We start from the raw sequence: 25,145 nt of genomic DNA, 5'->3' as shown, positions 1-25,145 counted from the left end.
AGCAATGGGCAATTACATGCAGAAAGGTACTGGCTGGATATTAAAAACTTTTTCACCATCAGAGTGGTTCAAAGGTGGAATCAGCTGCCTAGGGAGATGGTGAGCTGTACTTCACTGGCAGTTTTCAAGAAGAGAGTGGATGAATATTTGTCAGAGATGCTTTAGGCTCATCCTGCATTAGGCAGGGGGTTGGACTAGAAGGTCTGTATGGCCCCTTCTGTAATATTCCTATATTGTGGGGTTTCCTAATTACTGTAAATTGATTTTTCACTATAGTTTGCTGTATACAGACCCATCCTAAGCTTTGGCTGGAGACATACCGACAGTAAGCCCTGCCGATGTCACTGCACAGTTGGCACTTCTGTAACCACTGTGCAAGTTTAGCCTGGGGCAGTGTCAGGGTCTTGCCTTGAACAAAGCATAACTTCTTAATTATTTCCAGCCACAGATATGCTGGAAACATCAGAGTAACAGAAAATCAGGATGGAAAACCGGGGGGGGGGGGGAGAGCAGGGCTTTAACCTTTATCCCTATAGTACTAGCTTTTTGCATGGCATATTATGTGATCCACTCAGTATATTCTGAAGTGGTGCAGTTCTCATTGTCATCTCTGAAAGGAAAGGCTGTCCCCCCTTCCTCCTAATTCTGAGCACTGATCACAGCCACTTCAGCAATCAGGCAGGTGGGATGCATTCTCTTTTGTTTGTGAGATTGAAAACTCTATCCCATGCATTCTAAACTCAGCTTAAATAAAAATTAAGTTTATTAGCTTCATGGTCGCTCTTCTGTGCCTCCACACATGGGACTGCACAGGCGCAGGCCAGCCGCCGGAAGATTCTTTACCGCTTTTTTGATCCGAAGGGGCTGTTGGTCACGAGCGCACAGTGACCGTTTCCCACCCTAATGGTCACGTTCCCAACGGCGAGCAACGGCCCCTTCCCTCAGTTCTCTTCTTGCCGCCGCTAGAAGTGAACGCCCGCTTCACAGCTCCGTGATCGAGTGTTTTTTTCTTATTGGATATTTCAGTACTGACTTGGATTTTGGACTTGGACAACGCATCTTCTGACTGATTTGGACTAATTCTGGACTCGGTGTGTATTGACCTGGCTTGTTTTGACAACACGAAATCTTGACCCCTACAATTCTGAAAACTCTATCCCATGCATTCTAAGCTCAGCTTAAATAAACATTAACTTTATTAGCTTAAGGAGTATTTGCAAAAAGCATGCTTGCACAGGCAACAGACATTAAAACAAGAAAAATTTACTGTTAGTACATAAAATCTGCCTATCTAAAAGCCTGAGAGCTGGCTACCTAAGTATCTCTGTTTGGCATCCATTCATTGCTTATCTCACCCAATCCATTAAAATGCAAGCCCTCTCCCATGCCTAGCTGGTGCAGCATGGGGATATGTTGAGATGATGAACAGCCTGCAGCTTTCAACTTCTCTCTGGCATACTTGCATCATCATCTAAGCCTAGCCAAAGAAAGCTAGCCATCTTTTTCAGGACATCACTTGGTAATTCAACGCCCAATCAGGGCTCAGCTGCTAATTAGCATTTCAGCTGTGTGAAAATCTAAGGAGTGAACATGGAGCCTCTCTGAGAACAGTCCCAAGGTCGAATAAGTGGGGAACTCAGAGACTGCTCCACATGCGATACTAAACAGCCCAGCCACATATCTGAACTAGGCCAGAGCCTGACAGCATTACAATTCTGAACCCAAGTTTAGCCATTTTTACCAAAATCCTGGCTTTGGGCTGGCAATTTCTTTACACCCTCCCACACAAACAAGAGAGGTAAACAAGCCTCTACCTTGTTTGTGCAAAGACACGATAAGTATATAATAGTATCAAAGCAGCTTGCAAGCCTAACCGTTTCTATAACAGAGGTAGCAAAGTTCAGCAGCAATATAATCATATAGATGCAGGATTACATAAAACATCTTTCCAGGGCTCAGAATATAGGTCAGAATCTTAACCAGCGTACACAGCTTTATTCAGTCATTGTCATACCCTGACAGGGATTCTGCCAAAGCATTATCCCTCTCTCTGAGTGACATCAAATGACAGATCTTGCAAGGATGGAATATCCTTCTTGGCATAAATTCTTTTCATGGGTGTTCCCTTTTTCTCAGAAAACAGATAATAATAATAACAACAACATTGGATTTATATACCACCCTTCAGGACAACTTAATGCATACTCAGAGTGGTTTACAAGGTATGTTGTTATCCCCACAACAAAACACCCTGTGAGGTGGGTGGGACTGAGAGAGCTCCAGAGAGCTGTGACTAGCCCAAGGTCACCCAGCTGGCTTCAAGTGGAGGAGTAATAATAATAACAACAACATTGGATTTATATTCCGCCCTTCAGGAAAACTTAATGCCCACTCAGAGCGGTTTACAAAGTATGTTGTTATTATCCCCACAACAAGCACCCTATGGGTGGGTGGGGCTAAGAGAGCTCCAGAGAGCTATGTGACTAGCCCAAGGTCACCCAGCTGGCTTCAAGTGGAGGAGTGGGGAATCCAACCTGGTTCTCCAGATTAGAGTCCTGCACTCTTAACCACTACACCAAACTGGCTGTCCCTTGTGCCTTCAAAATTCCCATTCCTTACACCAAGGCATATTACAGAATTCTGATCTCATGCCAGGTCACACAAATAGCTGATTTAAGACTATTTCTGAATCCAGATCTAGCATTTGTTCAAAAATGGCTTCTGACAAGAATCATTTTGGGGACCTAAAAATATGAAGTGATCCTTAACCAGTCTCACTAAATAATGAAACCAAAATTAGCAGAGATCGTAATTATAGAAAGGATAGCTATAAAATAGGGAGATTTTTCAGGCACAAAGGGGAGTGTGTTTTCTTTTACATTTTCAAATTCCATACAAAAACAGGTTAACCAACTAAACTTCTTTGACTACTTGACACTATCTGAGTTGTCAACGCCTAAGACATCAGAATGAAAAATCCCTATTAATTCTCCTGTTCAGTTCTCTAATTCTTAGTTCTATTCCAGTTCACCAATATCACATCACTTTAACCGTAGAACCTTACAGAATAGGATTTTATTACTTTAAAAACCTTAATCATCAAATTTAAGTTCTTTTCTGGTTTGCTTGGCTTCTTCCCTTTGAAATGCATTTAGGGAGAACACATGTTCAAATGATTAAAAAAATGAAAACAAAATATCTTCATTACTCATTACTTCATTACTCAAAGAACTCCCTGCTTCTGGGTTGAATCCAAATTAGTATATCAGTTCAGTACTGTCTTTTGGGCACTTTGACTGCTCAGAGTAAATACTCTACCTGCACTAGTCAAACAACCCCTATCAATTGACTTTTGGCAACCAGATGCAGAACTCTTGAGTCCTGTGTCATTTGAAAAACTCACTTTGCTTTGGAGCTAGTAAGGCCTGTTAATTCTGAGAGCTGCTGTTCAGACCCAAAAAACAGGAAAGCAAGCTAAGGATCAAGCCAAAAAGTTCTCACTAAGGTATGTTCTGACAATTTGAATTTAGCCATATGTCGGCCTATACTTTGTTGTCTAACACTATTACTGAGTTTGAAGGAGTTTTGTGAAAGAAAATTCCAGGCATTAAAGGTATCAGATTAAAGTACTGAGATGCTTTAATCATAGCTTCTTAGGAACTTGTTCACATTCCAAATATTAGGCAGTTCACAAACTATTCCATGTACCATTAATATCTGGCAAAACTACTGACCTGAGAGGCAAAAAACAAATTAAGTGTAGAGTTCTGATAACACTAGGAAATAAAATAACCAAGTGGTTTACATGGATATATAATTTAGTTTTTCTATTGTTAATTAACATGTGTAGTATGCTTTGAAGATAAAAGGAGTAATATGACTGCCAAGTGTGGTTCTGCCTTGATTTCTGGAAAGTAGACATCTTTTGAATAGGGTTGTGGGTGTATGCTCATGTAATCGTTTTTTAAAAGGCTACAGACTTGGGAAACTTCAGTCCTAGGAGAAATTTATTACTGACATTGTAAATCACTCTAGATTTCACATGATAGAGGTGTTAAGGTAAATATTTAGCTTATCAAAATTCTTTCACATTAGGACTAAGTTACTAGGGAAAAATACAAAAAGAGTCCAGTAGCACCTTTAAGACTAACCAACTTTATTGTAGCATAAGCTTTCGAGAATCAAGTTCTCTTCGTCAGATGCATGGTACAGAAACTGGTCAAATATAGAAGAGGAGGGGGGAGGAGGGGAGGAAATGCAATTAGGGGGGGGGAGAGGGAGGATGCAACCAAAACATTCCTTTGCTAGTAAATGTAAACATCTCCTTTTGGTGTGGAGATCAGTTGGCTTGTGTGAGGCTTCAAAGGAGTTTGCCGTGTTAGTTTGTAGCAGCAAAACAGCTAGACCATCCAATTCCAATGTAGTATAAGCCTTCAATAACCACAGCTCTCCCTGTCAGATGCATCTGACAAAGAGAACTGTGGTCCCCAAAAGCCCACGCCAGGTGCCTTTTTAAATGTTTTGAACAAATCTTCAAAAGGAACTGATTAACCTTGCCTAAGCTGCTATCTCTCAGCTGCTTCATAGGGTTGTTCGTAATAATCGGATACAAATGGGCCCAATAAATCACACAAAGGAATTTCCTGATTTTTTAAAAACAGGATGCATGTTCAGTCTTATTTATTAAAGGATTGGTGTTCCATTGAGCATTAAGCTTTATCAGAACGGGCATGTCCTTGAGAGTAAGCTGTTCAATTTAACCTCTTCTGTTTTGGGTAGCAAAAACTCTGGATCAGCTTTAGCCTTCCTTTTGGGGCTGTTTATTACAACTGTTGCTATAGTACCACAAAATGGAACGGGTCATGCATCTGGTAGCTTGAAAACTTCCTGGCAATTGCAGATTATCTTAGTTTCAACCTGGCTTGAAAAAAAAATAGGGAAAGTGCTAGAAGATTTTCTAATCTGTACAGGAAACAAGTCAGTAGCATAAGGCTCATTCTTCCATATGAGGCATATATGGACCTGTTTTCATGGTGGTAGAAAATGCTGTCAAGTCACAGCAAACTTATAGAGACCCTGCAAGGTTTTCAAGGCAGAGACTTTTAGAGGTGGTTTGCCATTGCCTGCCTCTGCATGACAACGCTGGTCTTCCTTGGTGGCTCCCATCCAAGTACTGACCAGGGCTGACTCTACTTAGCTTTGAAGAGCTAATGAGCTTAGGCTAGCCTGGGCCATCCAGGTCAGGGCATCTATAAAGGGAATGAGTCAATGGCATAAGGTTCATTTTTCCATAGGAGGTATATATGGACCTGTTTTAGGATTCCAAATTATTATGACCATCTGTGTCAAGCACCCATGTCTGAAAAGCCAGTTCCTTATCTGCAGTTCCTTAGTCACAATCCAAACACAAATAAGGCTTACACCACCACTAGGGTTGCCAGGTCCAGGTTGGGAAATTCCTGGAGATTTGGGGGTGGAGCCTAGAGAGGGTGGGGTTTGGGGGAGGGTCCTCAGTGGGGTAGAATGCCATAGAGTTCCCCCTTCAAGCAACCATTTTCTCCAGGGGAACTGGTCTCTGTGGCCTGGAGATCAGTTGTAATTCCAGGAGATCTCCAGCTACTATCTGGAGGCTGGCAACTCTAAACACCACATATTATACACCCTCACAGTCAGGGGACTGGAGCAGCCTGAAGCGGGAGTGCGGGTTGCGTGAAATCCTAAGCAAAATTACTCCAGTCTAAGCCCACTGACTCTGTTTAGGATTAACTCTTTTTAGGATTTCACTGCTAGAGCCATATAAAACAATGGGCAACAACATGTGAATTACCACAAGTTTAAATATTTCCCTTTCACATTTACCCCCCAAAGTCTACTTAGATAAAAAAATTGTTCTGTGTAGAGAGGTGAAAAGAAAACCTCCCCCTATTGCTTTCTAGCACTCGCATTCAGAGGCTCTGGATATGGAGGTTTTCACATGGGAGGGAAATCTGCTGGATATTTTGGTACTATCAAACTCAATGGGTTTCATGGAACTTTTTTACTCTACGTTACATTGGAATTTGTCGAGAGTTAAGAAATTATCATTCTTGATGAAGAGAGCCTGACTCTCGAAAGTTCATACCCTAGAAATCTAGATGGTCTTTTAAGATGCCACTGAACCCAAATCTTGCTCTTCTACTACAGACCAAGATGGCTATCCACCTGAAACTGTATCATTCCTGAAATGCATTATTCTTTATTGCACATTTGTGAATAAATGACCTGAAGACAATGCTTTCTGTTGACACTGTCAAATCAGGAAGATTAAAATAGAGTTGCATTAAAATAGCTCATCAAAGCCTGCCTCACGTGATTTGTGTTGCATGGGAATGTTGTTTATGCAGAATAGACTGGAAGGTGGGAGAGAAATCAGATGAAGTTTTATATCAGTATTTCAGACCTATTTAAACAGACCCATTTCAGTGGTCATTTCCTATATTGCATTTTTAGAATTACATCTATAATAGTAAAGTGTGACAAAGCATGCATTTACAATCAGATGTTTTCTACAAATATACTCATAAAGATGCTAGGACTTTTTGTGGCTCCTGTTACATATATTCCCAATGGTCACATCTTGACTTGTTACTGTGTAATGTGCAAAAGTGCCCTCAGACATCATGTATAAAATGCCCTTAATATCCAGCTATCAAAACACAATACATTTGACCACATTGGCTTCTTTTCTCTTGCTTACATGTTTTACCGTCAGTTATGTCTTCAAGTACTAGGAGCATTTTGAGGCTGTGAACTGTGTCAAGAACCCAACAGGTTGGTAGGTGGGATTTAAATATTTTAAATAAAGAAGCCACTTCCCTGTTAGCCATTTTCCTCATTCCAAATTGTCTTCATTTGCATATTCTCTCTGCTGTCCAGATGTGGATTTGCCATTGCAAACAAACGTCTGGATCCCTACAGAAAAAAATACTGAGGTAGGTGATCTGGAGCAGAAAAAGAGCCAGTAAAGAAAAGGTTAAGCATCCTCCCCCCCCCCCCCCGCTAATTGATTTTCATTTTTAAAAGACTGCCAAGGCTTCATTACATGCAAACACACCTGCAGGAAATGTATGGTCTAGCCTTTAAAATCCCTTTGATTTATTTTATTTATGTCATTTATAGTCTGCCTTTCTCACTGAGACTCAAGGCAGATTACACAGTATGAGATTAGTACAATCAGTATCAAGTACATAACAATGCCATAGGGTAAATAGATACAAGTTTAAAAGTCGTAGTAGCAAGAATCCAATACAGAGAAGAAAAAATACTGAAACAGAACATAATTCTAAGACTAACATTAGACAACATGGAGCACAGGTGGTACATAGGAATACATATTTAAAGCAGCAGATAATATGTAAGGCAATATAGTGATGAAGTCTATGGTCCCTGACTCATTAGCGAAGCACCTGAGACCCCATCCCTACAATGCAGCCCTCCCATTTGAGTAAAAAGCCTTTCTGAATAGTTCGGTTTTGCATCATTTACGGAAAGCCAGGAGAATGGGGGCTCTCCTGACCTCCTCAGGCAGGTCATTCCACAGGACATGGGCCACCACAGAGAAAGCTTTTAGAGAGCAGTCCTTTTTAAGTCCACAGTGGGTTTTATTACACTCTGGATATGTTAACACATCTGCAAGAAAACAGCAGGTAGTGGTGAGGTGCCAGTTGGGTTGGTGGACCCTTTAGCTGTAGCTCAGTATGCCTTTTGCAAGGTCTCAGAAGTTCTTCAGCCACTCGAGGTGGGCCTTCCTTTTCACAAGAATGGGAGGGAATACCAGGCATGTTGCCATCATCTTGAACTGGCACTGGATATGTGTATGGCTTAGCTTGGCTGATCATGCCAGTATATTTAGTGAGGGGGCTTACCCAGGGTACTGTCACAGCTATAATGCCAATAGCAACAGAGACCACAATAACAGGTTCCTTGGCCCAGGCATTTTTCAGATTTGCACTGATTTTACTAAAAGCGGCCATCTTGTAATAAAAGCAGGAAATGCAAAAGAGTGAGCAATCCTAAACAGGTCTACTCAGAATCCTATTCGAGTCTGTTCAGTGGGGCTTACTCACAGGAAAGTGTTCTTTAAATTTGCACTGTTAGTGTGCTAATTGTGTGCATGTGTTGTTAATGCAGGCCAGATAGTTGAGAACCATTTTTAAAGCAAGCCACGATGGTTTTACATTCATTTTACAAGTATAGGAGGGCCACTGTGATTCCAGAGAGGTACAAAGATGACACTAATTACATCCCCAGGAAATCTGATCCTGCAAAAGATACTCTTTCCCAGGAAAGCTGTGGGCAATGAAATGCTCACATTGGCAGGCTGAACTATGTAACCGGCATGCTCACACATTTAACAGGTCTGCTGTGAGGCCATCGGGTGGTACAGCAAAACACAGCCCGCCCCCTTGCTGAGAGTGAAAGATTGTTTCAATCTACTTTGGAAAAGGCCTGGCTAGTTGTTTTCCTCCTCATCAGAGGACTTATGCACACCTAACTTCCATGGCTAGAATTAACTCACAGTGATCAAACTTCCCAATGTCGATAAAAAGATTAGCTGCGAGATTAACTGCTTTGGCCATACTTAATAATAAATGCTTAGCTCTTGTTGGGACTGGGGAGAGGCATAAGCACCGTTTTTCTCTGTTCAGCCGCCCGGAATTACTGCCTATGAGGAATCACTTTTTTTAATGGTGCGAACCTGAAATGGCCCCTCAGAACTGCTATTTGACCCACTGCGGCAAATATACGGGAGCATGAAATTTGGCTGTGTCTTCCCAGATTTTGTTCAACAGCCTAAGCACAACATTACAGCGCCGCCCACACCGTGCCTCGGTTCCCAATTTTTCATTTCCAACTGCCAAGAGGCCAAAGAACTCTAAAAGATGAGCAAATCCTTGAGCGTAACATCGAAAAGTCTTTCATCACTGACAGCACAAACCAGCCTGTAGTCTAGGGAGAAATAAGAGAGAACAAGCCGATTACGCTACAGGAAAGAGAGAGTATTCCCTTCGCTTCCACTGCAGGTTATTTAATATAAACGGGTTGTTTGTGATTTTTATCCGTTTGCTTGTTTTATTTTCCCGAATTTTTTCCAGTGTATTACCTTTTTGTAAGCGTTAGGGGGCGCTGCAGGAAAAGTCATGCGAAGCCTTGTAGTCGCAGGGAAAGGGAGAGACAAAGTATTTGAGCCTGCGCCGACGCCGTAGACGTTCCCCTAGTCGGCTGTTTTCGGAAAGCTTCGCCAGCCTCCTCGGCTCCCGGCCCTGCTTGAAGGCAGAGCGTGGCTGAGTTTTGTGACACGAAATCGGCGGCGGCTGTTGGGCCGGCCCGGATTTTTCGCCGCCATGAGCCGGAGCTATAACGATGAGCTGCAATATCTGGATAAGCTGGACAAGAACTCTTGGCGCATCAAGAAGGGCTTCGTGCCCAACATGCACGTGAGTGGGGAGCCCTTGAAGACTGGGAGGCGAGGCGAGGGGTAGCTGCAGCTCAGAACCAGTTTTCATCAGGGCTGCCTCTGAGCATGTGCGGAGTACCTGCCCTCAGGGCCGCTGGAGAGTCCCTCCCTGTGAATAGGGTGGGGAGAGGGGAGGGGAAGGACTTCCCAAAGCGGGACCAGCTGCCTTGGAAGGCGTTGCGCTCGGCCCGCCCCAGCAGGCTCGTGGTTTGGGGGTGCTGTTAAGTCTGACTAGCCCAGGCAGAAGAATGAGGCAGAAAACCGGACTGCTCCATATCCAGCTGCAGGGCGCCCCGTCCTTAAGGCTGAACGACAGCAGCAGGGGCACCTTAGAGACCCGCAAAATGTCCAGGGCGTAAGCTCTCGTCTCGAGAGATCCCTGGAGAAGGGAGTTCTGACTCTGGAAAGCTCATACCCCTGAAAACTCTTTTTGGTCTCTGAGGTGCCAACTGGATTCAGATCCTGCTGTTCAACTGCAAACCAACGCAGGATACCTGGCACCAGCAGTAATTTTTAAAAAACCCTACCACTTGCAAATCAGCACCCATAGCAAAGGGAGGGTGTGTAAATGTTCTCCCTGCTGGGTTGGTTTTCTGTTTGCAAGGTGTTTTTTTTTAATGAAGGAACATTCAAAGATGGGATCTATTTCCCTGTGTCTGAAGTGATGCATTCTATTTTTCCTCCTCAGCATGGTACCATTTCATTCTCTGACGTGTTAACCGGGCCTTACGTTCAGGCCTACAGATGGATAGTTTCAAGTACGTAGCCATGTTGATTTGCAGTAGAACAGCAGGATTTGAATCCAGTGGCTCCCTAGAGACCAATATGGGTTTCAGGGTGCAAGCTTTTGAGAATCAAAGTCCCCTTCTTCAGATACAGGGAGGAGTAGAGATCCTGAGCTCAGGTGTCTTCACTCCCTGTATCTGAAAAAGCGAGCTTCAACTCTCGAAAGCCAGTACGCTAAAAATCTTGTTGGTCTCTAAGGTGCCCCTGGACTCAAAGTCTATAGGTGAAGGTTCAGATGACCTTGTGCCCCATTTTGGTTGATATGTTAACTGCAGCTTTTCACTGGCACAGTGTGACTTGGCATGGGTACACATGCAAGCAGTGCAGTCTTATTCTAACTGTTGTTGTTAAAGGCTGGAAACCACCTTAGTAGCAAATTAAGTGACAGTGTGGAGTAGAAATATTTCAAATATAAGTGTACTAGCATGTATGACTCTAGCTGCTTAAATGCTGGTTGAGGGAATGATTGTATGAGAGGAACCAAAGTCTGAATTCTGGCCTTTTCCAGTCCTGAGTTTGAGCTGGGTTCATCTGTTTTGTGTATGGCTTGCATAATTTTAGGTATCAAACCTTTATTAATATTTTAAACATAAAAATAATAAATAGGCAGAAGTGAAGAAGTACCTTTTAGTAGCCTGCTATATGCAGTTACTTTCAACTTTGCTTGAATGGAATATGCATGGCAATGATGTGTTATTTTCCCACTGTGCCTTATACTTCTTAATGCCTCTAGGTGGAAGGTGTGTTCTACGTGAATGATCCTTTAGAGAAGCTGATGTTTGAAGAGTTAAGGAACTCTTGTCGAGGGGGAGGTAAGTGTCCACTATTAGTCTCCCAATCTCTTTGATTATTTTACCCTTCAAATTCTGCTCTGCCTCCCTTGAAGAATCCAAATGCACCATATAATCTACCAATACAACTGAATTTTAAGTCTTCATGAGTGAATCGTAATATATAATAAAAATTAGAGGTCTTACATATAAATATTTTTATTAGTAGTATGCAGCTTTTGTAACGTTTCAAGAAGAGAAATTATTCATAAAACCTTACTTGTTTTGAGAATAGGTGACAGTAATAATTTACTATACTACATGTAATAGATTGAGAATATACATCCACTGACTTTGCCGTATGTTTTGTTAGACAGATGTTCTCATGAACCTGGCCTGCATCATGCCTCCCTCTGAAGCCTTCAGTCTTTGTAATTTAGACATCCTAAACTTGAGACAGGCATCAGTATTACTGTTGAGATGTTGCATTAACAGTAGTTGTGCAGAAAGGGTAGCTTAGTTTTCGTCACAGACTCTCATCTTTTTCAGGTGCTGGTGGCTTTCTGCCAGCCATGAAGCAAATTGGAAATGTGGCTGCGCTGCCTGGCATCATCCATGTGAGTGGCTCCTTGTTTCTTTACCTAACACCAGTTCTTTCAGAACAGAAGCCATGTAGAGTTTGCAGATGTTGGTCCACGTTTGTAGTGAGGAGATGGAAAGGCTGTTCTTGCAAATTCTGTTTCTCAAGGAATGCTGTCGGACATCATTGCTGTTAGGACAGTTTCTTACCTTGTATGCTCTGCCAGTATCGGGCAAGGTGGCAGTTGTATGGTTAGGGTGACTGCAGAAATGGGAAGTGAATTTATCTGTCTACCTGCAAGTTTGTCCTTGTTGGTGTATACGTTTGCAGACTTTCTATTATGCATCTACTAATGTCTTTTCAAGAAATTTGGGATCTGTGCTCATTTTGCATTGAGTATGTGGGTAGGGCAACAGGAGCGAAGTTCTCAGTGTTACAAAACTAGATGGTTTTGTTTGTTTGTTTTCCCCAGAGATCTATAGGGCTTCCTGATGTCCATTCTGGCTATGGGTTTGCCATCGGTAACATGGCTGCCTTTGATATGAATGACCCAGAAGCAGTGGTATCTCCAGGTATGGGCAATTTGAATGTACTGTTTATCTTTACAGAGACAGGATTCTTTTGGAGCCTCCAAACTTAGGCTATGTGTTGAAACCTGACCTATCAACAAAATGCGTTTCAGAGTTCCCTATTCGGATGCAAGTAGATTTACTTACAACGTGCAGGCCATTAGTACACATAGATGTCATCTGGTTCAGTATAGTGGCTTGTGTGCTGGACTTTGACCAGAAAGATCCATGTCAAATCCCTGTTCAGCCATGAAGCTTACTGGGTGACCTTGGACAAGTTACAGGCACCTGGTCTCTCTCAGGCTAACTTACCTCTTAGGTTTGTTGTGAGAATATAAGAGATGGGGGGAGAACCCTGTGAATGCTACCCTGAGTTCTTTGGAGGAAAGGCAGGATAAAATTGATCCATAGACCTTAAATAATAAACCCTCTGTTTCTGTAGACCTTTGGGATGATTCTGTGCTCTTCCTGTTCTGGACAGAGTACTCTAAAAGCAAGGCAGATATAGCCCTTGTCATTCATTTGCTGGTTCCAGGTTTGTCTGTATATAACATTAAGGGCTATGATAGTTCCCTTATTTTTAAAGCATCTTTAAGTTCACCTCTGTTGGCCGTAGCTGAGAACTGTGGTTTAAACAAGCCCATCATCTGACATCTGTTTTAATTATTTGAAATGGCTGTGTTGCATTCTCTGCCATAGAGGAATAGCACCCAAAGCAAAGTACATCAAGATCTTGAACCTTGTAACAGAATCTTAAACAAGAACAAAAATCGTTTGTTACTGTGCATCAAGGTAAAAGCCAATTAGCCCATCACTTTAGGAACGGGTAGACTTAAGTTGGAGTAATAAGCATATGTTGTTTAAAAGTAACGATGTTGATGACATCATGAAATGTTTGTATAGTAGTCGTTATTTCAGTCTCTTTAAGTGCAAGTTGTGTGAACTGTGTAGCACCTTAAAGACTAACAATGTTTATTCCAGCATAGAGATAGGAGGCCCTGGGAAGGGGGGGACATTTGGGGTGGGTGGGTTTTTTCCATTGTTTTCTGAAGCCTTTTTTCAATTTTGTTTCATAAATATGGGGGAGCATTGAAAAGAAACCTCTATGAAGTACTCTATCTTTTAGAATTAAACCTCTTAAGGCAAGAAGTTTCACAGTTAAAATGTCTAACATGAAATACATCTGAGGACTTTTTTCAGTTTTTCCAATGGAAAGATTGAAAATTTGGGGGAGTGCTGAAAAAACCTTCTATGAAATAGGAAAGTAAGTATTCCATATATTTCAATCCCACCCCTCACAATTTCTGTTTTTCTGGGGGGGTGGGATTTTTTTCCTGTGGCTTCAAAATGTCCAGCAGTTCTGGTTCACAAAGCTGGTATAAATTCTGTTAGACTCTAAGGTACCCCCTGGTTCCCATTCTGGTATACAGGACTGTTGTGTTCCTTCCCACTAGCACAGCTGAGGGGATTAATCACTTTACTTTGTCAAAAAGTAGGAGAGGGATGTGTGTCTAATTGTAGTTGCTCTTGTAAATTTGTACCAAATTCTACCATATAATAAACCCATCTCAGGGTCATCTTTGTATTGGGATCTGCTTTTTTCCCCTCTGACAGGTGGTGTCGGCTTTGACATCAACTGCGGTGTCCGGCTGTTGCGTACCAACCTTGATGAGTGTGATGTCCAGCCTGTGAAAGAGCAGCTGGCCCAGTCCATGTTTGACCACATTCCTGTTGGCGTAGGATCCAAGGGCGTTATTCCCATGAACGCCAAGTAAGAACGGCTTTATTTTCCCCTCCGCCACCTCCACTACTAGAAAGTATGGCTGCTTCATTTTCCAGGTGGTCTTGTTGGTGAGATGCTATTATGAAGAAAAAGAAACTGCAGGACAGCTCTTTCTTGCAAATTCCAGATCCTAAATTCTTTCTTCTGTCTAGCAGCAGACTTCGATGTAACAGTCCTCAAAAGTGAAGATTCTGTGGTACAGAGGCGCATTATGGAATCTGACTTGCAACCTTTGTGCTTCAATCTAATATCCCGCTTCTTAGGGGACAGCCAGTACAGCTACCGTTTTCCACATCTCAGCCAGCCATTTTTGCTGGTTGACATGCTAATAATGGCAATCTTGAAGCACGCAAGTACCTTGCTGTCCTAACGTTTTGGTGAAGTTATTAAGGCTCCACTAGAGCATGCTTCTCCCCTTTCCAGGAAGGTTGGGAAGTGTGATCTGTGTATGGCAGTAGACATCTGACCGCCCCCCCCCCCCAGTTGAGTATGAAAGCATGCAGGCAGGATGGCTGATCAAATACTAATAATTTGCAAATGTTTTTGCTGCTGCTCTTGTTCCCAGGCACTGCATATGTTCACAACAGCCACACAAATCCTCTTATCATTATCTCTCACTAGCAATAGGAAAGTGCAAAGGAAAGTTTTCCATGCTGCTTATTTCACTGTAGGGCAATGTGAAGATTCCAGTTCTAGCTACCACTTTATTTGCAGGGGGAAAGAAGCAAATGCATTCATAGAAGCCAGACGTGCTCTAATTCTGGGGCTATTAATGTGTGCTTTTTGATATGGAAATACTGGGGTGGGTCCAACCATCAGCTAAGGAGCCTTCCTCCAATTTAAGTGTCTCTCCCTCCAACAGAAGAACATTTAACTTGGAGGAAGGCTTCCAGCTTTGTTTAATAGAGTGGTAAGATAGAGGTAGGATCCACTCCAGTAGTGACTCGTTCTCTTCTGATCTTATGTCCAATTCCTGAACCGGTTCTTTGGGGGAACATGCGCATCCCCATTGTTGCTTAGCAGTATCATAGCTGTGTGGTGAGATGTAGCAATGAGCCATTGGCCTGGGGCTGGTTGGTTAGTTCTGGTTCTGTCCTGTATTTTGCCTGCTCTCCTAAAAGGAAGTATCTTACTCGTTGCAGGGATTTAGAAGAGGCTCTGGAGATGGGAGTGGACTGGTCCCTGCGTGAGGGTTATGCCTGGGCTGAGGATAAAGAGCATTGTGAAGAATATGGGAGGATGCTGCAGGCTGATCCAAATAAAGTCTCTGCAAGGGCTAAGAAAAGGGGGTTACCCCAGGTAATTGCTCTTTGTGCGCTACGCTGGGGTGGTGTGCCGTTCTATACCCTGAGGGGGGAAAGGCTGATGAGAGACCAGCAACCCTCATTCAAACATCTAGACAAACTGATGGTCAGCTTGCATAGTCAAATAATTTACTGTGTGGTTCCCTTTGTGTGTTCTCGTATCCGTTCTCCTTTTTAAGTTGAGTTCAAGCCTAGCCACTTGCCGAAAGGATGTGGCATTGGTTTTGTTAACATGTTAACTGAATGAAGCATGTCATTTGTGATACGTTTGAATAATGTAGAATTAATTGCCCAAGATATTGTGATGGCCAAGTAGCTTAGGTGTTTTTTTTCCCCAAAGGATTGGCACTTTTGTAGAAGAGCATTGCTCAGAACAGAGCCTCCCCATCAGAGCCAGTACACTTCCATTTGCCCGGTGCTGGAGGGCAGTGTCTCCCTAATGTTTCATAAGCTTTCCAGGGTCATCTGGCCAGCCATAGTTAAACATAGAGGGATAGACTGCCTAGAGCTTTGCCACTGCAAGGCAGAGTTGCTACAGTTCGGTAAAGCTGAGAATCAGGTAGGCTTCAGGCTGTCACTGTATTGCTTTCTTCTAACAATATACAAGATTGGCAGACCGTTCACTTGATCCTCTAATGGTAGGCACTTTTTATTTCCTTCCCGTATCCTTAGCTCTGTTCTTTTCTTTTTGACAGCTGGGGACTCTGGGAGCAGGAAACCATTACGCTGAGATTCAGGTTGTGGATGAAATTTATAACGAGTACGCAGCCCGGAAGATGGGCATAGACCACAAGGGGCAAGTGTGTGTGATGATCCATAGTGGCAGCAGAGGCCTGGGCCACCAAGTAGCTACAGGTATAATCTTAGACTCCCAGCTGGGGGATGGGGGGCGCACGGCGCTGGAATTGGAGAAGAAGCTTTGGTGGGTTAATGTTTTCTTGAAAAATTCCACAAATTCATTTATAATTTCTGGGAAAGGAGAATAATGCACAGTCCTCATATTTTTCATATACGAAGAATCTCTGGAACAGTAGCTGGGGCTACTGGTCCAAATTGGAAAGCCTTGCAAGACGCAGGTTGATTTAATTAGGATCTACATTGATTTGAATCGTTTTTTTCTTCTAGATGCCCTTGTGGCTATGGAAAAAGCGATGAAACGGGACAAGATCATCGTGAATGACCGCCAGCTGGCTTGTGCCAGGATTGCTTCCCAAGAGGGGCAGGATTACTTGAAGGGAATGGCAGCAGCTGGAAACTATGCCTGGGTCAATCGTTCTTCCATGACTTTCCTCACTAGGCAGGTAGGAGAGAGACTGCACTGATTGGTACAAGTCAGCGTCTGTAAGCTCTAGTAACACCCACATGGCCGTGGTTGTGGCCAGGATGGGTTTAAGCCTGGAGTTGGTTGCTGCTCAGGAAGTTCAGGGAGAACATCCGCCTCAGAGGAAACGAGGCAGTGTTTCTTTGGCTGCCTGAAATTACTTGATCTGTGGCTGATTTCAGGAGGATTCTCTTTTTATTCTAGGATTAAGGATAGTTGATTTAAATTATTTCATTTCTTCCCCCCACCCCTAAATATCAAGTGGGGTGGCTTAGTTTAGACTCTGAAACTCTCTAGCGATTTGAAAGTGACATGCGTTCATACTGCAATCTGTTTTGCTCATAAGCCCACAAGAGTAGGCCGGCCAAACTGTCTTATAGATTAGTGGTAGAATGTCTCAAATGCTCGCGTGCCTCTTTGATTCCAAGGGTGTGTTCCTACAGGACTTACCAATGGGAGTGCATTGGGAGCATGAGCCTTTTCTTTCTTCAATGACAATATTGAGTCATCAGCCTGTGAATGTTGTGCAAGAGTCAGAGGAAGGTGAAGCCATGGGGGGCAACTGGAGGGATGTTCAGACTAAGTTCTTTCCCTTCACCCCACCCTCCAGTACTTATGTAGGGATAAATGGCATCTTCCAGTTCATATGTTTGCATAGGCATTGTCTTTACAAAACAGTTATCTAAGACAAAGCATTAAAGCATGTCTCATGGGATAACAGAACCACAAGTCAAAACGAAACATGACCGCAGTGATTGGGAAAGGATTAGCAGGATTTCCGCATGACAGTAGTACCTGCTTTCAGACGCAACTCGGTTCTGTTCCCTCACCTTGGAGGTACCAGTCCCCCAAATAATGTTCCCCGGACCACTTTGAACATCTTTTTCTTTCCTTGTAGGCTTTTGCAAAAGTCTTCAATACTACCCCTGACGATCTGGATATGCACGTGATCTATGATGTATCTCACAACATTGCTAAAGTAGAGCAGCACGTGGTGGATGGGAAAGAGCGGACCCTGTTGGTGCACAGGAAAGGATCGACCCGGGCTTTCCCTCCTCATCATCCCCTCATCGCTGTTGATTACCAAGTACGAGTTTGCTGCTGCGTCTTCACTCTCACTGGCAACAACAGTTACATGAAAAACTAGTGGGAGCCAATGGTGATGTAGTGATTAATGCTGGACTAGGACTCAGGAGACCCAGATTCAATTCCCCACTCTGCTGTGAAGCTGCTGGTTAACTTGTCACACTCTCTCAGCTGAACTGACTTAGCAGGAATTACAGAAATGGGGAATGGAGCTACGAATGCCACCCTGAATGTCTTGGAGGAAGGGCAGAATAAAAACCAACCTTCTTACGAGTAGATTTCGTTTAGGGGCGCCATCCTAACTTCTTTCCTCACACCCAAATGCTTGCATCACCTACCAGCTGTCCTTCCTTTTCCAGGCATATGTGGTTTTTCTGTGGCCCCAGGCAGTGCAGCTCTGCTTAGGCTTTAGAGGGCATAGGCCTACCTCTGGGCTAGTGTTTTGCAGGGCACCCAAGCCCCACTACTTAGTAAGAAGAAAGCTTGACCTCAGCACTGGTCTGATTCCTTTAGTCATTGTGGAACAGCAGGATTTGAATCCAGAGACACCTTAGAAACCAACAGGATTTTCAGAATGCAAGTTTTCAAGAATCAGAGCTCCCTTCGTCAGACAAAGCTTGTACTCTGAAAATCTTGTTGGTCTCTACGGTGCCACTTGGCTTAAATCCTGCTGTTCTGCTGCTACAGAACTACCCACCCAAACTTTAGTCCTTGTCGTTTCTTTGGCCCCTTAAAGAAGGAGCAGTTGATACATTACACCTCCATTCCCCAGTTGGTTCGTCCATTGAAGCGCTCTTAGATAGAGTGTGATGCCTGTCTCCTTGCAGGTCTTTCTTCCCCTCTCTTCCCGACTGCAGTCTGGATTAGTGCTCAGGTCAGCTGCCTGTCTACTTCAAATTGCTCTCAATGAGGCCTTTGTATGCATTCTTCCTTGTGGCATCTTTTGCATCTGGCCATCAGCTGCACACCTCTGGTTCTTCCAGCTCAGGGTGATCCACTCTCCGTTGGCCCAAAAGACATCCAGCAGCTTCTGCCAGTCTTCCAACCTCAACCCATTGCAGCTACTTACTACTGATTTTTTTTGTAGCTTTCAAATATGGCAGAGAAATTTTAAATGTGCCATCACCAGTGGGATTCTGAGCTTGCATGGCATGATTCGAATGGTTCTTTGTACAAGTTCCTTGCCGAGCAGTATATTGGCACTTGAGGGCATCTCCAACCTTGATCTGATATCCCTTTTTTTTGTCTCTACAGTTGACTGGTCAGCCAGTGCTGATTGGTGGAACTATGGGAACGTGTAGCTATGTCCTTACTGGTACAGAACAAGGCATGACAGAAACTTTTGGGACCACCTGTCATGGTGCGGTGAGTAGCAGGACCTCTACTATTCCTGGCGCTCCTTATTGTGCATTTGTATACAATCCTCATGGCATCCTAGTAAGACTTCACTTCAGCATGCAGCTTTTGCAAGATGACCGCTGTGTAAATGTATCCTGTTTCAGCGCCATGCATTGTAATGTATCTTGTCTTCATAGGAGTTCTTAGGGTAGTGAGTTTATTTCTTATGTTATTTATAGTCTGCCTTTCTCACTGAGACTAAAAGCAGATTACACAGTGTAAGTCCATGCAATCTACAGCTGGGACATTCAGTAAACAATAGTATAGTATGCAATAGCAGAAATTTGAAAATAAGCATAAATTTCAAATACCGGGATGAAACGTTGCTGAAACAGAACATAAGTAATTTAACATGATCTATTCAGTGCCATGGAAACTACTCAGTAGGAGCATATCTAGATTAACAGATAATAGTAGTATGGTCTACAGTCCCTGCTCCTTTACCAAGTCTCTATCTGAATCATTTCCACAGTACAGCCCTGTTGCCTGAGCAGAAAAAGCCCTCCTGAATAATTCAGTTTTGCATAGTTTGTGGAAAACCAAAGTAATGGGGGAGCTTTCCGTACCTGTTCGTGCAGACTATTCCATAAAGTAGGGGCTACCACAGGGAGGGAGTGTATGCGAGCAGGCAGCTATTGATTTTGCCCATTTGCAGGAGGCCCTGTTCAGATGAGTGAAGCTGCTGTGGTGAAGCATAGGGAGAGAGGCGGTCCTATAGATGTGAGGAGCCATGACCATGAAGGGCTTTGTATGTGATAGCCAAACCCTTGAATTGAGCCCAGCAACTGATAGCCAGCCAGTGGAGTGATTGCAGAATGGGAATAATATGCATGTTCCACCTACTTCCTGATAATAACCAAGCTTTGGCGTTCTGCACCAACTGGAGTCTCTGAGTTGACTTTGAGTGCATTATCTTAATCTAGTCTTGACGTTGCTGTGGTGTGAATCCAGGTGGCCAGATCGGCCGTGTCTGGGTAGGGGGGCATTTTGCAGCCTAGTCTGAGATGATAAAAGTGCAAACAGTTTTGCATGTTTGATTGAAAGGATGGTCATCCTGCTTACTACTGGAGGTGCCATGGGCCAAAATAGAGGGAAATTTTCGAAAAAAGTTATGAGGGTCCAATCCTGATCAGGCCCACAGCACAGCGTGGCCAGGCAATGTTGTCCCTCTCTCCTTTCTATTCCTTTTCAAGGGGCCGAACAGCCCCTTCTGGTACTTGAAAACACTGGTGGGGGGAGGCACCAAGGTCACCTGGTACTACTTCAGGCCCTTGCTTCCTTTTTAAACACCAACTTCAGCCCTGAAATGCCATCAGCATTTGCAGGTCAGACCCATGGACATTGTAACATCTAGCTTGACCCTGTACTTTAGTAGTTAAAAGAATTTGGGCAAGTATAACTTTTGAATCCATACATTGCTGTACTGTAATTCCTATATTTCTCTCTTCTGACTGATCAGTAAGGGAGCCCCAGTTTTTAAAAAAAAATTAGCTATGCCTATTTTGTAGGCCTAAAACTAGTCAAACCTCGACACATTCTTGTTGAGTTTTGATACCACTGAGGGAAGAATGTGACTGACATTGCCTGACAGCTGAAGCCGCAATTAAGTCACTGGGGAAGGGCTGAGGAGCTGAAAAAGCTAGGAGGTTAGGGCAAAGAGGTCTGGTAAATTTAGCTGAGGTGAGTATTTTTATGAGATTTTGAGAGATACAGATCTAAAAGTTGTCTATAATTTGTGTTCAGTCCTGGCTTCCAGTCAAAACTATAGAAGCAATTAAAATGATAAAATTGCTCTTCAGGGCCGTGCACTGTCCCGAGCTAAATCGCGACGCAACTTGGATTTCCAGGACGTGTTAGACAAGCTGGCCGACATGGGGATTGCTATCCGTGTTGCCTCTCCAAAACTGGTCATGGAAGAAGTAAGTTTTTTTTTAAAAAAAACAGAAAAAGTCATACTGGGGGTTCTTTTTAAATTAGTTTGCAAAAGCAAGGTTATTCATTCGTTGTTTGGGAGCATCCTATTCCTATAAGAACATCCTATGTCCCTATAAGAACCTTTTGTTCTCTGCTGAAATACTTCTCCGTTCTGTAGAGGGCGCTCCAGTAAAAGGATTAAGAAGGGCATTGTTGGCTTCACCTTGTGAAGTTTGGCATTGAAAGAAACCCTCCTTATCCCACTTTTTGTGGGGTATTTTTTAAAGAAATGCAAAACATTTGAAAAATGCATCTGAAGAGCTTATCTAAGATGGTTGTTGGAGTGGTGGTTTGCTTAGATTCTTTTTGTAATTAAATTGCTTCTGAATTTTAAAATTCTGTTGTGTGAATATTTGCTTGTAGTTGCAGCTTTATATCTTGTAAGCTGTCAAGGGCTTTTTTAAACATGGACGAATAGAAATTGATATTTAATGAAAGCATACTGTTTAATGAAAGCATACTTTTAACACTTTTGCATCTAATTTGTCCCAGGCACCTGAATCTTACAAGAACGTGACAGATGTCGTTAACACCTGCCATGCAGCTGGCATCAGCAAGAAAGCCATTAAACTGAGACCCATTGCAGTTATCAAAGGCTAGAGAAATTGACCAGAATTATCAGTATCCAAGATCTTTTTGCGACCTTCAGTGCTTGGTGACTGTATTCTCTGTCTAGGTGGAGACATCAACTGACATAGATTCTTTTTGTTGTTGGAACTCATGGAAGTAAGAAGTGTCCAGAAAATGTTCTTTGTTCTGAGAAAAGGGATAAGCCAAGACATGTTGCCTTCTTATTTTATGGAGTGATAACTGAAACTAATTGAATTTCTTTTAGCAGAGTGTTGAAGAATGGTCTTTACCTTTGCAGTTGACTTGCACTCTCCGTACAGTTAATACACCTGTATCCAATTCTATCATTCTCTTCCTCTGAATTGTGGGGAAATGTTTTTTGAGGGAAATGTTCTTGATGTAAACCAAGTACCTCTGCTTCAAGACTGAAATATGACTATAACTATGACCTTATTTCAGCTATCAACAGATGCTCCAAACAGTTGAAAGAGAAGTTTTGCATGCTTGAGTTACAAGATTGCCACTCATCCATGTGACTTGGATAGTTGCCACACGTAAAAGTCCTTGATCAGATAGGTGCATTGTGACTCTCTGTGCTAATAGAAGAGGCTGTTGTCTGAGGGTAAGTTATTTTGCCCCATGGCATGTCCCAGGGTATACTAAGCAGTGTGTACCTCATGCCACATAATCTAATAGTGACTGTGGCACAGGTATTGCTCTGGTGCAATGCTTTTCTGTATATGTCAGTGACACCTATGGTTAATCCGTTAGCAGGTGCGGTCTGGCTGTTGAAAGGACTATGGCACACTATGATTTTAGGATAGCAGTGGTGATGGATTGATGGGATCTGGACCACGAGTATGACTTTGACACTGGCAAAGTCTTTTGTCCTTTTGCATTTGATTGAAATCCTGGAAGTGGCTTACCAGAACAGAGGTCTTGAAACTTCTGAATAAAATGGAGAAGACAAGACGGTCAATGCAGATTGTTGTCATTTCTTTCACTGACATGAAACGACTTTTGCAGAATAGAAACATTTTGTATTTAAAAAGGGAGGTTTGGTTTGAATGCCAGGTTAACCCTTTCACTTCTAATGTGGAAGAATATCTCAGACCTTGCAAGTCAATTTCCTTTTATTTATTATTTTACTTACAAGGGGGAAAAAAGGTACTGGCATGTATAAAATTTAATTGCAGTCAATAGAGAGCACTTACACCAAATTAATAAGTTCCAAAGGCCAAATTAAGCATGGGGAAAAATACATAAAACAAAGCACAAAAAAGAAGAAATAAAAGGAGGGCTGTTTTGTGTTTTTCTGTGTGAAAGAAAGGACTTTGCTCAACCCTTTACATGTGAGCTGGGCAGACGTAAATAAATATTCATGAATTTCCTTACTGTATCTAGTTTGGCCCTGAAAGCCATATAATGCCTTCTGTAGCAGCACAAAAAAAAAGCCTCTTGGTAGAGAATGTTACTTGGCTACATTTCATGTAATTGTTGAGAGAACATGGGTTAAACTGATAATTGCTGCTGTCAGCAGTGGATTGCAATGAAAAGGGCTAATAAACTGTAACATTAAATCATGGGCCAATGGAAGAAGAGCAGTGGTTGGTAAAGACTATAAAATCTACCCTTCAGGACATCAGTGTGACTCATCTGTAAGCTGCATCTCACCCTCCCTCCACCGTAGGCTGTCTTAGAACTATTTTCAGTGAGATTGATAACATTCACATAAGTTTAAGAGTAGAAGCTTACAAAACATGATGGTGGCCCCAGTCTAAAGATTTTCCTTCAAAAAATGTCCTGTGCTTCAACACTGGTGATACTGCATGCATTTAAAAGCACTGAACTGGATGCACATTCCTCTGGGAGGGGGGTGGGAATCGTGGGATAGAGAGGAAGGACCAGGAAGGATATGGTAGATGCCTGTAGCATAGTGGTTAAGTGGTTCGGCTGCAAATCAGCACTCTACTGGTTCAAATCCCACTACTGCCACAAGATCAGTAGGTGACCTTGGATAACCCATTCCTCTCAGCCCCAGCTCCCCTGCTGTATTGTGGGGACAATAATAACACTAACTTGTTCACTGCTCTGAGTGGGGCACTAATCTGTCTAGGAGAGCAGAAATAAGTGCAGTTATTATTTATGTTTTTCTTGTCTCACTGTTTTTCTTGGTGGGGACTAGCACCTTACAAAAATGCTATTTCAATAAACAAACGGAAAAGGACAAAAAATACACTTGACGGTACAATCCTATGAAGAGTTACCCCAGTCTACATCCATTGATTTCAGTGGGCTTGAACTGGAGTAGCTCTTCTTATGATTGCATTGTAAATGTAATAATAAATTAAAATTGCCTTATGCTGCTGAGACTCCCTCTAGGTCATCCAATTGCTTCTTTTCTAAGGCCAAAATTTGAAGGTACTTTTATGTTCTACCCTTGTTAAACCTTATTAGCTTGAAAACATTTATTCCATTTTTGTTCCCTTGGCAAAGAGGGAAGAAAAAGTAACTCTTTTCTGTCCCCCTACCCCTTACAATTTCCTGGTAGGGCTAGATGTTTGCATTGCAAAGATCAGTCTTCAGCTATAGTTGTTGTTCTAAGGAGTCCTTGTAGTGAATTAATTCATGAGGTTAAAAAGTGTTTTGGAATGATTTCTGGACTTTTTCAATTTCAGTGGACATTCTCAGGATTGTATTATGAAAAAGGAAGTCTTCACACAGAAGTATGTTTTTACTCTTTTTGAAAACCCCTTTTCTTAATTGGCTCATTTGACCATAGGTCTCAAGGTCATAGGCTTATGACAAGCATATCCGCAATTTAAAATAACATACAATGATAAATAACCCGAGATGCAAGATAATCATCATAAATCATCACCTTGATGGGATATAAGACCATAATATATAATTACATACAATATTCTCTGAAGATAAAATATATAAATATGTAAAAATTATAAAACTAATGCATTAAAATAAATATAAAACCAAAATGGGGGAAAGTATAAATACAGACTTCTCCTATTCAGAACCTTGAATTTAATTTAGTCTAATTCTAATAACCCTATGTTCAATTGTGAATGACAGCTCAGTCCTTTCCTAGCCAATACAAATAACATTTCAATGCCATTTAAGGGAGATTACTATTGTTACATATTTTGCCACATAGCACATTGGCTCTGGATCAGAATCAGTATGTTTTTGTGTATCCCATGTAGAGAACCCTGCTGGTTTACATCAGTGATCCATCTAGCCTAGCAACCTGTTTACACAATGGCCAATAAGGTCATCTGGAGGGTCCACAAACAAAACATAGAGGCCAAGGTCTTTCCTTGGTGTTGCCTCCTAACTCTCTCTGAATATGGAGGTTCTCATTAATCACCATGGCTAGTAACCACTGATGGACCTCTCCACTATGAATTGAATGCCCTCTTAAAGACTTCTACAGTCGTGGCCATCACTTCACTCCATCCACTGGCATTGAATTCCACAGCATTCTTTATGT

At 42.5% G+C, this 25,145-nt stretch overlaps 1 protein-coding gene and 1 pseudogene across 1 annotated transcript; one reads left to right on the top strand and one right to left on the bottom strand.

Annotated features, from left to right (window-relative positions):
• Positions 1–7,753: 7,753 nt before the first annotated feature.
• On the bottom strand, positions 7,754–8,012 carry LOC129335402 (NADH dehydrogenase [ubiquinone] 1 alpha subcomplex subunit 3-like; annotated as a pseudogene).
• Positions 8,013–9,270: 1,258 nt separating this feature from the next.
• Positions 9,271–22,616, top strand: RTCB (RNA 2',3'-cyclic phosphate and 5'-OH ligase). The gene is made up of 12 exons (XM_054989352.1): positions 9,271–9,476; positions 11,016–11,094; positions 11,602–11,669; positions 12,105–12,204; positions 13,816–13,972; positions 15,127–15,283; positions 15,984–16,143; positions 16,414–16,589; positions 17,508–17,696; positions 18,950–19,060; positions 20,893–21,012; positions 21,560–22,616. The coding sequence occupies exons 1-12, from the start codon at positions 9,384–9,386 to the stop codon at positions 21,665–21,667; spliced, it is 1,518 nt and encodes a 505-aa protein (XP_054845327.1). The 5' UTR covers positions 9,271–9,383; the 3' UTR covers positions 21,668–22,616.
• The last annotated feature ends 2,529 nt before the right edge of the window (positions 22,617–25,145 follow it).

Source organism: Eublepharis macularius, chromosome 9 (genome assembly GCF_028583425.1).
Source record: "Eublepharis macularius isolate TG4126 chromosome 9, MPM_Emac_v1.0, whole genome shotgun sequence".
Classification (NCBI taxonomy): domain Eukaryota; kingdom Metazoa; phylum Chordata; class Lepidosauria; order Squamata; family Eublepharidae; genus Eublepharis; species Eublepharis macularius.
Note: the sequence above shows the minus strand (reverse complement) of the source record. Positions and strands in the feature narration are given on the sequence as shown.

Coding starts and splice junctions, on each gene's coding strand:
- RTCB (XM_054989352.1), top strand. CDS start 9,384: ATGAGCCGGAGCTATAACGATGAGCTGCAATATCTGGATAAGCTGGAC. Junction 16,144..16,413: donor GGGCCACCAAGTAGCTACAG/GTATAATCTTAG, acceptor TTTTTCTTCTAG/ATGCCCTTGTGGCTATGGAA. Junction 19,061..20,892: donor GGACCACCTGTCATGGTGCG/GTGAGTAGCAGG, acceptor ATTGCTCTTCAG/GGCCGTGCACTGTCCCGAGC.